This window comes from Giraffa tippelskirchi, chromosome 1 (assembly GCF_054371585.1).
Source record: "Giraffa tippelskirchi isolate mGirTip1 chromosome 1, T2T-mGirTip1v1.2.pri, whole genome shotgun sequence".
NCBI classification, from domain to species: Eukaryota; Metazoa; Chordata; class Mammalia; order Artiodactyla; family Giraffidae; genus Giraffa; species Giraffa tippelskirchi.
Window position 1 is genome coordinate 157,205,861 of NC_137275.1, and position 15,079 is coordinate 157,220,939.

Sequence of the window (15,079 nt, forward strand, 5' to 3'; positions counted from 1 at the left end):
TGTGTGTGTGTGTGTGTGTGTGTGTGTGTATGTGTGTTTTGAGCTGCATGAGTTGTTTGTGTATTTTGTAGATTAATCCCTTGTCTGCTGCTTCATTTGCAAATATTTTCTCACATTCTGAGGGTTGTCTTCTCATCTTGTTTATGGTTTCCTTTGCTGTGCAAAAGTTCTGAAGTTTAATTAGGTCCCATTTGTTTATCTTTGTTTTTATTTTCATTACTATAGGAGGTGAGTCAAAAAAGATCTTGCTACAGTTTATGTCAAAGAATGTTCTGTCTATATTTTCCTTTTAGAGTTTTATAGTGACCAGCCTCACATTAGATTTTTAATTCGTTTGGGTTTATTTATTTGGGGGGGGTATTTTTGTGTATGGTGTTAGGGAGTATTCTAATTTCATTCTTTTACATGTAGTTATCCAGTTTTTCTTTTTTTGTCTATGAAGCTTGTGGGATCTTAATTCCCCAACCAGGAAATGAACCTAGGTCCTCAGCAGTGAAAGCATAGTGTCCTAACTATGCGACCGCCAGGGAATTCCCTCTTCTGATGTCTTTGGATCCTTTTTTCTCTTATTAAGCCAAGAAAGTTCTAGTATCTTAATCTAATTTAATGAAGGCCATAATTGAGTTCCTTGGTGGCTCAATGGTAAAGAACCTGCCTACTAATGCAGGAGACTCAGGTTCGATCCTTGGATCAGGAAGATCCCTTGGGGAAGAAAATGGCAACCCAGTCCAGTATTCTTGCCTGGGAAGTCCCATGGACAGAGGAGCGTGGAGTGCTACCATCCCTGGGGTTGCAAAACAGTTGGACATGACTTATCGACTAAATAACAATAATAATAATTTGAGCCCAGTTTCAGTCAACGAACTCAGCAGACCCTTAGAGCCACTCCTAACTGACTGAATTAATACACTAAATCCAGAATCTCTAGTGCCGCAAACAAACGAATAATTTCAATTTTATACTCTGTCTTCATTGGTCTAGAACTCACCTCTACAGAGAAATCCTCCAACGCTAATGTACTTTAGCAATGCCTTACAACTGTTTCCCTGTGGAAGCGTCTCCTCTGGTGTCAGACATCTTACACACCTTCCTAGAGTATGTTGCAATCTAACTCTCCCTGTGGATCTAGAGGTAAAGAAGCACTGGCATACCTCTGTAAGGTTGATTTTTTAGTGAAGCCATTACAGAATCTTCAAGCAAGAGATGGCAAGGGAGGCAAGGAATCGCCAGCATCTCAAAGAGTGTTTCAGGTGGCAAAGGGGACTCAGTGGGATTTGAGGGTTTAAGATAATCAAATTCAACCCAAATTACCAGGATGTCCCCATTCTAAGTCTTGGGGTTTTAAATTAATCCCAAGTTTTCACATATGAGCCCTAATAAAGCTGTGAATTCAAGTTTTATGATAATTTGGTAATCAGGAGGATCAAACAGTGAGCCTGATTTGTAAATACCTTCTCCCTGAAGCTACAGAAGTTATAGAGCTTGAAATTCTCTAGTTCTCTGAGAAGTCATTTCATTTTTTAAATTAAAAATAATTTTTTTAAAGTCTTCATTGAATTTGTTACAATATTGCTTCTGTTTGTTTTTTTTTTTTTTTTTTTGTATGATCCTAGCTCCTTGTCTAGGGATTGAACCTGTACCCCATGCATTGGAAAGTGAAGTCTTAACCACTGGAACCACCAGGGAAGTCCCTGAACTGTCACTTTGCTGAATAGACTCTCCATGGCATTCAGAAGCAATTAGCCCTCTCTATAGTCCTTGTTATATCATAGCCACCAGAAGGGTCTAACCTAGCAACTATTTGGTCTAGCAAAGACTTGTCTTCAATAGGAAATTTATTCTCCACTGATATATATATTTTTTAATTATTTTATTTTTGGCTATGCTGGGTCTTTGCTGCTGTGAGGGCTTTTCTCTAGTTTCAGCAGGCAAGGGCTACTCTCTAGTTGTGATGTGCAGGCTTCTCATTGCCATGGCTTCTCTAGTTGCAGAGCATGGGCTCTAGGGCACTCAAGCTTCAGAAGTTTTGTCTCCGGGGCTCTAGAGTGCTGGCTCAATAGTTGTGGCACAAGGACTTAGCTGCTTTGCAGCATGTGGGATCTTCCTGGATCAGGGATCAAACCCATGTCTCCTGCACTGGCAGGCAGATTCTTTTTTCACTGAACCACCAGGGAAGGCCCCCACTGATAATTTAAATAACTTTCCATTTCTGCCTAAGACTATCATGATCTCATTCTCCACTAGTGATAAGATTATCATTGACTTCAAACAGAATTGGGCCAGACAGCTAATCCCTCTAAGCTTTAAGATTACTATCTTAAAGCTACTTTTGGGCTCAGTTACAGTCTTTGTTAAAGTTTATTTAGGAAAACAAACAAAACACTCAAAATATTTCAAGCAATATCTGGATTAAAGTATCAGGAATAGGTGCATGTAGAATCACTGGAAGGATTGGAAAAGCAAGAGACAGGGTAGATAGAACACCATTATCTTCAGGCCAACCACTGAAGCTCTAGTCCAGGACAGCAAGAAATTCCTGCTGCTTCCTAGGTTGGAAAATCATAGGATGTTTCCATTGGCAAACACAGCTGCCTTGCTGCACAAATGTGGATGGCTGGTAAGGAATCACTTCATGTCTGCTGCCATCCATACATCTCTCTGCTGCTGTCAGAAAAACAAGAAAATGGTTTCTACTTTTATTCCATTTTCCAATTCTCACACAAGTGTATCTTGTTGACAGAAGACTAACAACATCTAGAAGCCTGGAGCCAATCTGGGAATTATAATTCTCTCACTTCCAGCCCCTATGATCCATAGAGAATAGTCAGGAATGGGGAATAAATGCACACTGCTTCTGTCTTATCCCATGGCAACTAGCACCAAGCATATCTCCCAACTTTTATGAAGGCTGTAATTTCCATTCCAAACTAGTGAAAAACTTCAAAGATATTCAGCCAGGCCTTCCTAGTTCACCACTCACCCCGTACCCTGGTGCAGCACACGCACACATTTTGCCTGTACTTTTCTGTTTTCTACTTTCCTGCCTCTCTGCCTACTCTCTGTGCCTGTGAGTTACAGAACCCAGGGTGCGCAGAATAAGACTGATAGAGGAAGCTTAGAGGAGGAAGAGGACAGGTTCTGTTTTTCCCTAATCTTAGTACACCCAATGTTCTGTCCTTCACTCTTCCTCATATTAGGAGAGTTGGAATTCTGAAAGCTCACTCTGGTAAAAATCTCAAGAGATAGCTAGAGAGATTAGATTTCCAAAATATCCAGGTATAAATAATTTTTCAACTAAGGTGACAGTGCAAAATGTATACCTTTGTACCTTTTGCATTGTTTATATCACACACATGAACACACAACCCCACCCCCTCAACCCCCCGCGGGGGCAGGGAGCAGGGCGGAAAAGGGGAAAAGAGAAGAGTTCAAGGCTAGTGTTATGGTTGTGCTTTCAATGTACGATCTGTTTTAAAATACTATCCAGCTCTGTTAGATGCGGAAACCGAAGCTCAGAGGTTGGGTAACTTGTTCGTGATCCTACAACTATATAAGAACTCGCATCTGCGCATATTGGTTTCCACGAGGTATGACAGGGAGATTCTCTAAAATTAATAGACTAACCAACTCTATGAGTTTGGCCTCCCTGTCGGAATCACCTTCCATTTCAGCTGAATCCCCCAGGCACTTCGCCTGTGGCCTCTGGCACCGGGCGCAGGGAGCTCCCGGTCCAGAAGTAATTGAGGATGGAAGGCTCTGCGCGAGGAGCAGCAGGAGCCGGCGGAGGGCCTGGGAGGGGGTAGGGAAAGTGGGCGGGGCGGGGCAGACCCTGCCCCGCCCTTCCGTTCACTCCCATTGGCTGTGCGTTCACTGGGCCTATCCCACTGCCCATCCCCAGAACGACGCTTAAAGTGTGCGAAGCAGGTGCTTCGAGAGGAGTAACAAGTTTGCGCGCGTGTCCGGGATCGGCGCGGCACCCATTCATTGCCTCTGAACATCGATCTCTCCCTTCGGTCATCCTTCGGGAAGGGGCTCCAGCCACCTGGGGGCAGCCGCCACCCAGGGGACTACGACCAGAAAAGGAGCAGAAAGCCCGGCTGCGCCTCGCGGGCCCAGGCAGGGGACGGTGACGACCACCATGCAGACGTGCGCCAGGGCCTGGGGGCTGCGTCTGGGTTGCGGAGTCGGGGGCGGCCGCCGCCTGGCTGGAGGAGCGAGCCCCCGGTGGGCGCCGCGGGGCCGTGACAGAAGTAGCGGCGGCGGGGATAGCGGCGGGGCCGGGGCCTCGCGCCTCCTCGAGCGCCTCCTCCCCAGACACGACGACTTCGCTCGGAGACATATCGGCCCCGGGGACAAAGACCAGAAGGAGATGCTACAGGCCCTGGGGCTGGCGGTAAGGACCCCAACCCGGCTCTCCCGGGCCTCACCCCTGCCCCGCCGACTTCTACCCGCACGGCCTCGCGGCCCCCACCAGGAGCCCCGCTTCGCTTCGCTTGGGACCTGCACCCTGGTCCGGGGCTCTGCTATGGAAGCCAGCGCGCGTGCTCGGTCCGCGTGCCCCAGACTTCTCCCACTAGCTTACTTTCTCCTCCACCAGCTCTTCGCGCCTCAAAATCGTGTATTTTACAATCTAGCTCGGCCCTGCTGATGAGCTCTAACTTTGCAAGAGAAGGACCTCCAGATTTATCCAATTATCTCCTATTGCCCACCGAAATCCAAGCCAGAGTGGCCGAATTACTACCCTAATTATTTTCCTCCCCTCCGAGTGATTTTTGGTTTGTTAAAGTTGTTCTTTTAAAAAAGAAACTCTTTTTAAAAATTAGACCATATAAGTAAAGTCCCCACAAGCCTTTGTATATGCAAAATACAGAGGTGACTTTTAACTCAGAAGCACTTTCCTATGCCTTCAGTGTTCACGAGCTTGCATTTTAATTTTAGAGCGTTGATGAACTGATCGAGAAGACCATCCCTGCCAGCATCCGCCTGAAAAGACCCTTGAAAATGGATGACCCTGTCTGTAAGTAACCGGGAGACTCCATTTGCTCTGGCCTGTTTGTCTTATGTGGTCTCTGAAAGTCCATCTGTGGGTCAGGATTGCTCAGGAGGGAGAATGTTTATTAAGATAAAACAGCGCTGGACACTGCACGGGGCGGGAGAGGGTGCAACATATTCGGCTCCTTGGAATAGTTCTCTGTCTCAGCGCTCCCGCAAGGAGCCAGCAAACTTCCTGGGGGGGAAAGCAGTGCACAAGCAAGTGCAGAGGATTCCCAACTCGCCAGGCACCTGTCCAGGTATGAGTCTCCCCTCCTTTGGCTTGGGAGATGGCCTCACTTCTCTGCAGATCAGGATACTCAGAAGGAAAAAAAGAACTGCCTATAGTCTTGCAAATAGGGGAGTGAAAAAAATGGGAGACCCAGACATCTGGCCTCCTACCCCAAGGTTATTTATATCATAGTAGCTTCCAATTGTTCCATCTCAGATCCAAGTTTTATTATTTATACCCACTGAATGGCACCAGTACTTTTAAAATCTGAATGATTTTTAAGAAATCTTAATTTACCCATAGACTCTCTTAGAATTTTACTTTATATTTAAAAATATTTTAATGGTCTCAAGATTTTTTGACGTCCATGACTGAGCAAGAATTCACACAACACACACAAAATTCAAGTGGAGAGGCAGAGCTGAATTTTTTTTTAATAAACAGGAAAGTATTCTCCTGGTTTTGAATCATAAAAATGCTATGTCTTCTGAGGTCAAGGAAAGAGAAGACAATTGGTTTGCTCTAGGTCTGGGGACAGAAAAGATATGTGGAAGGTAGGCTTTATTTTGTTTTCAAGTATACAACTTGAGGTATGAAGCAGGTCCAGCCCCCAGCTGACTGATGCTATAATTCAGGCTGTGCTAAGGGCGGCTCCCTTTATTGGTTTCAAATCTGAAGCATTTCCCCTGATGGAAGGGACCTTGTTCAGAAAATATGAACTTTTTGTCCGCTTGAACTGATTGAGACCTGGGGATGGCTGGAAGCCTTATCTATTTCAATTTTAGGAAATCAGAATCCTGATTCATTGGATGTTTAGCACAGTTATATGTTTTTGAAGCAAGTCATCAGTGAATATTTGAACAAGTAAATTTCTTCCTGAGTCTTTCAAAGTCACAAAATGTTTAGTCAGCCCTTTTACTATATATTCTAAAATGCTCTTTCAGAGCATCAGAGTCTAGGAACCATGTCCAAGTTATCTATCCTCTTGTAGTGTTGCTGCTGTTTCCAGCTGAATAATTTGAACCTTGGGAGATTGCATTTCTCCCCCTTCCTTTGGAAGTAGACTTCTGATAAGTAATTTATAATTTATGTATAAACTTTAAACCCAGCTTCTGTGAAGTTTGGGGCTGCTTCCATCTGATTAGACTGAGGTGACTCAGAAATATTGCACTGGCAGGAATCTCCCTTGCCCTGAAGTGGGTTGGCTCTCCAACAAAGCTTGCTTCTTGGAAGTGAGCTGGGAGTGGGGATGGGGAGGATGGGGGTGCAGAATGCATCAGAAAGGCATCAGTGTTTTACTCTGCAATGGTTATTGAATGTCCTCCACATGGGGAGAGCAAATTGGTGCAGGTAACCTCTAGTAGAAACGTTTTCATTTACTAGTGGAGCAGCGTGATCCAAACTTGGTTTTATGTGAAAGCTGAGTGCTTGTGTTCTACTGTAATCAGAGGAATTCTAGACCAAATATTTGTTCACTGAGTAGAGAGAAAACTAAGAGCTAGTGCATGTCTTAAATCCCTCATTGCTGAGTAAAAGAAGATTGTGAGAGCTGTAAGCAGTATGGAGATACTTGGGTTCTTATTAATAACTTTATGATCTCAAACTGTTATGTAGTACTTAGCATGTACTGGGCTCTTTTAAAAATGTTTTTCATATATTAATTTAATCCTTATTACAACCCTATGAGGTAACTATCATTATCAACTCTGACTTAAAATGAACAAACTAGTCCTTCCCTAGTGGTCCAATGGTTAAGACTCAGCTCTTCCAATGCAGGGATCCCTGGTCAGGGAACTAGGATCCCACATGTGTGTGGCGTGGCCCAAAATAAATACAAAAACCATGGCATACAGAGGGTAAAAATCAAGCCCAAGGTCACCACTGGTAAGCAGTGGGGGCAGAATTCAACCCATACAGTCCAGGCCCTGTTCACACTCTGGTCCTCTTCATTGTCCCCTAAAGTAGAAAATCCTTGTCCTGATGCTTCCTCAGTATCCACTTTACAGGTGTGCACAAGCCCAACACACTGGAATCACTCCACCGGCTGCCCTAGTGGAAATGCCGCAGTAGGCTGAGAGCCCAGGTCTGAGAACACTCGGACCCACTGCCAGGGCGAGGAAAGGGGTGACAGAGGTGCAGGGTCAGAGCTGGGTGTTGAAGGATGAGTAGTAATGCTCTGTTGGACGAGGCCAGGGGAAACTTCTGTAGCCAGAGGGAACAGATTGTACAGGACAGAGAGGGCTGACAGAATCAAGGAAGCATGGATGCTTCGGCTGTCACACAGGAGGCTCCCCCTCCCCTTGGACATGTAAGGAAGTGCCTTGAAAGAATGCCTTGATCTCAGTCGGCTTCACAGTAAGCCATACTTCAGAGAAACAAACAAACCTACTTGTTCATCCCATTCAAGTGAACCCCCACCTCCACTGGCATACACAAAGGAAAAAAAAATAGGATTTATGTCAATGGAAACATTCGTTTCTCCGGATGGTGCCATTATGAATGATTTTAGATTTCTTTTTATTCCTTTGTTTTTTCTAGATTTTCTACAGTAACTATGTATTTATTTTGTAATTAACATAAAGCTTAAATACTTTATAAATCACACCACTCAGTTTCAGTTATGATATGTTTTTCTCTGTGTAGTATTTTCAGTGAAGTCATCTCAAGTGAACCAGACTGAAGTAGCCCGTAACTTCACAGAAGCAGCAAGGTTTCAAGTTTACAGAAAATTGCACATTGCTTATTATAAGCATGCTTATTAGGAAGAGAGAGGAGACACTAAACCCTTAAATGTTCAAGTTATTCGACCTGAACTGGGCAGCTGAGCTGTCAGAATGAGACTTTTGATGGACTTGTGACAACCTAATGTTCCAAGCAATATCGTTTAGAGTGATTTTAACAAATGGTTAATGGAGGGCGGTGAGCAAAGGGTGCAGTGTTGTGCAACGCAGCTGCAGGTGGCAACTCTTGTCACCCAGGTGACCCACTCTTTTGAACTGACCCCAAGGACACTGACAGGGCCTCTATTCTCCTGCCTGTGGACATCAGTTATCTTTCAGCTGGATGAAGTCTGTTGTCAGGTGCAGCCTGCAGTCTGTGACAATCTCTCCTTTGGCCATTTCTGGCTTCTTGAGATCCCAGCATATATGAATTATTATTTCATCTTTAGGATAATTCCGATGGATTCTTCTTATACAACTGTGGAAATAAACAAAGACCAGCCAAATGAGAAAAGCAAAGGCTGTTTATATTGAACTTGCTATAGGAGTCAGCCTTTTGTTTTACAGAGGAGTAGGAAGGCCTTCAGGGGCACCCTGTTGGCCTGAGCAAGATGTAGGTAGGCCAACAAAAGCAAGTCTTCCAATTAAAGCAGGGTTTTCCTTGTGATTGCTTAAGGCTGTTTGTTCAGCTTTGTCTGATTGGTTCTAGATTGGAAGCAAGGACCAAGATTAGTGAAGTTGTCAGTTATTAATCAAGTCCTGGCTCTTTTGGGCCAATTGCTATAGAAGTTATTGTTTATTTTCTGCCATTGTTGCTGGAGATAGTAAAAGACAGCTTTCTGCAAGTCTAGTCTGTAGCAACCTGGCTCAGGGGTGGTTTACTGTGGATTAGGGGGTTGCTTTCCTGAGCAGGTTGCTGCAAGTGGTAGGTGAAAATTTTATAGTTATATATGGTCTGGCCATTGTCTGTTTGTATGTTTAGACTCTCATAGTAGTGTGTTATCCTTATATTTTTGTCATTAATTCTTATGGGGCAGACCCCTGCTGATCTGACTGAAAGCTTGCACAGTCAACCTATTGCATAAATTGTAAGTATTTATGACTATTTACTATTGGCAAGGCATTTCAAGGATAAATGTATGAATAAACATAATCACTATCCTCAGTGGGCTTACGTCTTAATGTGACTTGAGTTCAAAAGTTAAAATGTCCAAGATGTCATAAGAACTATGAATAAAATACTGTAAATGTACAGAAATGATGTGAAATTGAATAGAAAAACTGGGATTTCTGAAAGCAGTGTAAAAAGTTGAAATATGTCTTCTATAGATATCTCCTATATCTATGGAAACAAAGACAATATCTTTACATTGACTGTGTATGTTTTTTGTGTGTGTAATATGTTATTATAAGAAGGAGAAGACTCAAAAAGGCAGCACCTTCAGTGAGAAAAATAAGATGGCAAAATTCAATGTGCTAGGCATGATTACAGAATTATTTGAGTATTATTATAGTCTCATCTTTGATGGTGTCTTAATAGAATAATTACACTGATGATTTGGGGGATTCTGGGATGTTTTTCAACACCACGAAGCAGTATTTCAGTTCTCAGGGGACATCCTGCAATTTAAATCATTTCTGACACTATCTACCTGCATATAGATAAAGATGATGCTGTGAAAGTGCTGTACTTGATATGCCAGCAAATCTGGAAAACTCAGCAGTGGCCACAGGACTGAAAAGGTCAGTTTTCATTCCAATCCCAAAGAAAGGCAATACCAAAGAATGCTCAAACTACTGCACAATTGCACTCATCTCACATGCTAGTAAAGTAATGCTTAAAATTCTCCAAGCCAGGCTTCAGCAATATGCGAACCATGAACTTCCAGATGTTCAAGCTGGTTTTAGAAAAGGCAGAGGAACCAGAGATCAAATTGCCAACATCCGTTGGATCATCGAAAAAGCAAGAGAGTTCCAGAAAAACATCTACCTCTGCTTTATTGACTATGCCAAAGCCTTTGACTGTGTGGATCACAATAAACTGTGGAAAATTCTGAAAGAGATGGGAATACCAGACCATCTGACCTGTCTCTTGAGAAACCTGTATGCAGATCAGGAAGCAACAGTTAGAACTGGACATGGAACAACAGACTGGTTCCAAATAGGAAAAGGAGTACATCAAGGCTGTATATTGTCACCCTGCTTATTTAACTTCTATGCAGAGTGCATCATGAGAAATGCTGGGCTGGAAGAAACACAAGCTGGAATCAAGATTGCCAGGAGAAATATCAATAACCTCAGATATGCGGATGACACCACCCTTATGGCAGAAAGTGAAGAAGAACTAAAGAGCCTCTTGATGAAAGTGAAAGAGGAGAGTGAAAAAGTTGGCTTAAAGCTCAACGTTCAGAAAACCAAGATCATGGCATCTGGTCCCATCACCTCATGGCAGATAGATGGGGAAACAGGGGAAACAGTGTCAGACTTTATTTTTTTGGGCTCCAAAATCACTGCTGATGGTGACTGCAGCCATGAAATTAAAAGACGCTTACTCCTTGGAAGGAAGGTTATGACCAACCTAGATAGCATATTTAAAAGCAGAGACATTACTTTGCCGACAAAGGTCCGTCTAGTCAAGGCTATGGTTTTTCCAGTGGTCATTATGGATGTGAGAGTTGGACGGTGAAGAAAGCTGAGCGCCAAAGAATTGATGCTTTTGAACTGTGGTATTGGAGAAGACACTTGAGAGTCCCTTGGACTGCAAGGAGATCCAACCAGTCCATCCTAAAGGAGATCGTTCCTGGGTGTTTATTGGAAGGACTGATGTTGAAGCTGAAACTCCAATACTTTGGCCACCTCATGCGAAGAGTTGACTCATTGGAAAAGACCCTGATGCTGGGAAGGATTGGGGGCAGGAGGAGAAGGGTACAACAGAGGATGAGATGGTTGGATGGCATCACTGACTCGATGGACATGGATTTGGGTAAACTCTGGGAGTTGGTAATGGACAGGGAAGCCTGGCGTGCTGCAATTCATGGGGTCGCAAAAAATCGGACATGACTGAGCGACTGAACTGAACTGAACTTGCATATAGCATCATATTAACCCCCCAAGACTGCCCCCACTTCAGATGTCAATCACAAGTCAGGATTGTCACCTGTGCTTGTGACCTGTTGTGCTCAGTCACTCAGTTATGTCCACCTCTTTGCAACCCCATCAACTGTAGCTCACCAGGCTCCTCTGTTCATGGAATTTTCCAGGCAAGAATATTGGAGCAGGTTGCCATTTCCTCCTCCAGGGAATCTTCCTGACCCAGGGATCGAATGAGTCTCTTGTGTCTCCTGCATTGATAGGCAGATTCTTTACCACAGCAGCACTGACTAATGAGCTATAAGTTGGATCCCTTCTTCTGGTTCAATTTATTTGCTAGAGTGGCTCACAAAATACACAGAAATGTTTCCTTATGTTTACCAGTTTATTAAAAGGATATTATAAGGGATACAGGTGGACACCTAAATGAAGAGATACATAGGATAGGCAAAAGGAGAAAGGGGTGGCAGAAGATGAGACGGTTAGGTAGCATCACCAACTCAATGAACATGAATCTGAGCAAACTCCAGGAGATAGTGAAGGACAAGGAAGCCTGGCATGCTGCAGTCCCTGGGGTTGGACATGACTTAGAGACTAAACAACAATAACAACAACAACATAAGGTGCGGTCTGAAAGGGTCTCAAGCACAGGAGCTTTTGTCCCCATGGGACTGGAGTGCATCCCTTCCCCAGCACAGGAATGTAGTAGCCATTCTAGAAGCTCATCAAATCTGTTGTTTTTATAGAGCTTATTCTTCAGCCCCTCTGCCCTTCCTACTTCTAGAGGTCAATAGGTGGCCCTGAGAGTTCCAGCTTTCTAATCACTTTGTCTCTCTGCTGACCAGCCCCGTCCTGAGGCTATTTAGGGACCCCACCCTCATCTATGACACCACCCTTATAGCAGAAAGTGAAGAACTAAGGAGCCTCTTCATGAAAGTAAAAGAGGAGAGTGAAAAAAGTTGGCTTAAAACTCAACATTCAGAAAACTAAGATCATGGCATCCAGTCCCATCACTTCATGGCAAATAGATGGGGAAACAATGGAAACAGTGAGAGACTTTACCTTTTGGGCTCCAAAATCACTGCAGATGGTGACTGCAGCCATGAAATTAAAAGATGCTTGCTCCTTGAAAGAAAAGCTGTGACCAACCTAGATAGCGTATTAAAAAGCAGAGCTATTTCTTTGGCAACCAAGGTCCATCTAGCCAAAGCTTTGGTTTTTCCAGTAGTCATGTATGAATATGAGATTTGGACTCTAAAGAAAGCTGAGCACTGAAGAATTGATGCTTTTGAGCTGTGGTGTTGGAGAAGACTCTTGAGAGTCCCTTGGATGGCAAGGAGATCCAACCAGTCCATCCTAAAGAAGGTCAGTCCTGGGTGTTCATTAGAAGGACTGATACTGAATCTGAAACTCCAATACTTTGGCCACCTGGTGTGAAGAACTGACTCATTTGAAAAGACTCTAATGCTAGGAAAGATTGAAGGTGGGAGGAGAAGGGGACGACAGAGAATGTGATGGTTGGATGGCATCACCAACTCGATGGACATGAGTTTGAGCAAGCTCTGGGTGTTGGTGATGGACAGGGAAGCCTGGCGTGCTGCAGTCCGTAGGGTCACAAAGAGTCGGACACAACTGAGCAACTGAACTGAACTGAACCTCATCTATTAGCAGATACTCAGGTGTGCTCAGAAGGGCTTGTTATGAATAACACAAGATACTCCTGTCACTCAGGAAATACCAAACACAAAGACTAGTGATACTTTTTTTTTTTTAGGTTCTTGCTTTTGTTATCCCTCTTTATTTATTTATTTTTCAGCATTTTAAAATTTGTTTATTTTCTATTTTTTACTTTTGCAATATTGTATTTGTTTTGCCATACACTGACATGAATCCACCATGGGTGTACATGTTTTCCCCCTCCAGAACCCATCCCTCCCCATCCCATCCCTCCGGGTCGATACTTTTTATTATATCAGATAATGTCAGAAAATATGTATGTGGTGGTGTGTCCCAATAGAAGTGGAAAAGTGAAAATATTTAAGAGTTGAATTCTAAAATAAATTATGTTCAGTTTTTTTCCCTTCCTTTTGAAATAAGAACACCAAGTGAGAAATCTTACTCTTTGTAAAGTATCATTTTAAGCATTAACATATTTTGGACTATCAACCTAAATAAAGAGGTAAACTGAATAAAGAACCTAAATAAAGAGGTAAGCAAGCTCAAATTACCAGAAATTTGAGTTTATTTGGGAGTAGCAGAGGAATTGCAATTTGGGAGACACATGCTGTAGAAGCTGCAAAGTTAGTTGAAGGTCTAGGGCAGGTTGTGTTTGTGGGCAGGGAGCACAAAGAGGGCCATCCAGCCAGAACCCAGACAGTGAGTTTGCTGGCTTGAGTATGGAGAGATTTTTGGTGGATGTTCATTGGTCTGGAGATAAGTCCCAGCCTTCTAGAAATCAGGTATTTACAGGAAATCAGTCTCTCAGTTCTCAAGTTCCATTCTTCCGAGGGAGCAGGTATGAGAGTCTCCATTTTGATATCCTTAGATTCCATTTTGGATTGGAATCCTTTCACAGAACTTTCTTATTTTTTGACATACAAGGATACAAATATGCTGACATAAGGTGATGAGGCACCAAATAGGTCATGTGATTGAGACAAAGAGCTTAAAATATGAAACAACTTTTCCCTCTTCATCTTGGTAAAGGATCATGGAATTCATCCAGCATCATCAAAGATAAATGAAATTCTTTAACAATATTTTAAAGTATTGGCTCTTCTTTGGACAAGTCACTCTATTCCTTATCTCTTGCTTGATAAGAAATTACTACAAAATGCTGGCTTAAAACAACAATGAACATTTATTACCCTAATCGTTTCTGAGGTCGGGAATCCAGAAGCAACTGAACCAGCGGGTTTTGGCTCTGAGTCACTCGTGAGGTTGTGGTCCCACACTGGTCTCAACCAGAGCTAGAGGAGCCAGTTCCAAGACGGCTGATTCACATGGCTGGCGAGTTGGTGCTGGCTGTTAGTGGGAGGCCCTGGTGCCTCCTCACACAGGTCAGTCCACATTCTACTTGAGTGAGTGTCTTCACAGCATGGCAACTGGATTCCTGCAGAGCCAGTGATTCAAGAGAGAAGGAAAGCCAGGCAGAAACTATCCTTTTTATAACCTCGTCTTGAAAGTCCTATAGTATCGTTTATATCATATTCTGTTCATTAGAGTGAGTCATAAAGATTGGTCCAAATTCAAGGGAGGGGAAATTAGTTTCCACCTTTTGAAGGGAGGAGTGTAAACAAGATTACAGATATCATTTTTTAAAATAGACATTTCTTTTCAGAGCAGTTTTCGGTTCACAGCAACATTGAGCAGAAAGTACAGAGAGGTCCCATATAGCCCTTGCCTCCACATATGTAGAGACTCCTTCATTGTCAACATCCTCCCCCAGAATGGTACATTCGTTATAACCAATGAACCTACAGAGACACATCATCATCACCCAGAGTCTATAGTTCATGTTGGGGTTCCCTCTTGGTGTTGTACATTCTGTGAAATTGAGCAAATGTATACTGACATGTAGCCACCACTATAGTAGCATAAAGGGTGTTTTCACTGCCCGAAAAATCTTCTGTAAACATATTTTTTAAACTACCACATTCATCTAAGTTATCATATACTTAGTATTATAAATGCTAATGAATTTTACCTAACTTTAAAAAAATATTCAGTGGTATAAAAATGAAATCAATTATATCATGTTTTAAATATGGCATTACTCTTGAGGACTGTTAAGGTAAATAGTGCCGTTTGTTCATACCCTAAATCTCCCAGCCTAGTCCCCTTTGTTACCATTGGGTTATAAGCTACTGTCCCCAAATCTACATCTGTGACCCTCTCCATCTACTTTCATTCCTCATTTATTGAGAAACTTCAATAGAAAATAAGATACTGCTTAAGCACTGAGAACGCAAGAGTCAGGAGGTAAAGGGTGATAAAGATATGATCC

General features: G+C 43.0%; 1 protein-coding gene across 7 annotated transcripts in view; it reads left to right on the plus strand.

Moving 5' to 3' along the window:
• The window catches only part of GLDC (glycine decarboxylase), a 154,189-nt gene that overhangs the window by 64,071 nt on the left and 75,039 nt on the right, over positions 1-15,079 (plus strand). For 4 of the 7 annotated variants that reach the window (XM_081500577.1, XM_081500569.1, XM_081500586.1 and 1 more), the window contains 2 exons: positions 3,899-4,393; positions 4,939-5,017. In XM_081500577.1, coding sequence (XP_081356703.1) covers positions 4,139-4,393; positions 4,939-5,017 — 334 coding nt within the window. In that variant the 5' untranslated portion in view covers positions 3,899-4,138. The remainder of the gene's footprint in view (positions 1-3,898; positions 4,394-4,938; positions 5,018-15,079) is intronic. The other 3 variants (XM_081500593.1, XM_081500589.1, XM_081500599.1) reach the window with 1 other exon arrangement.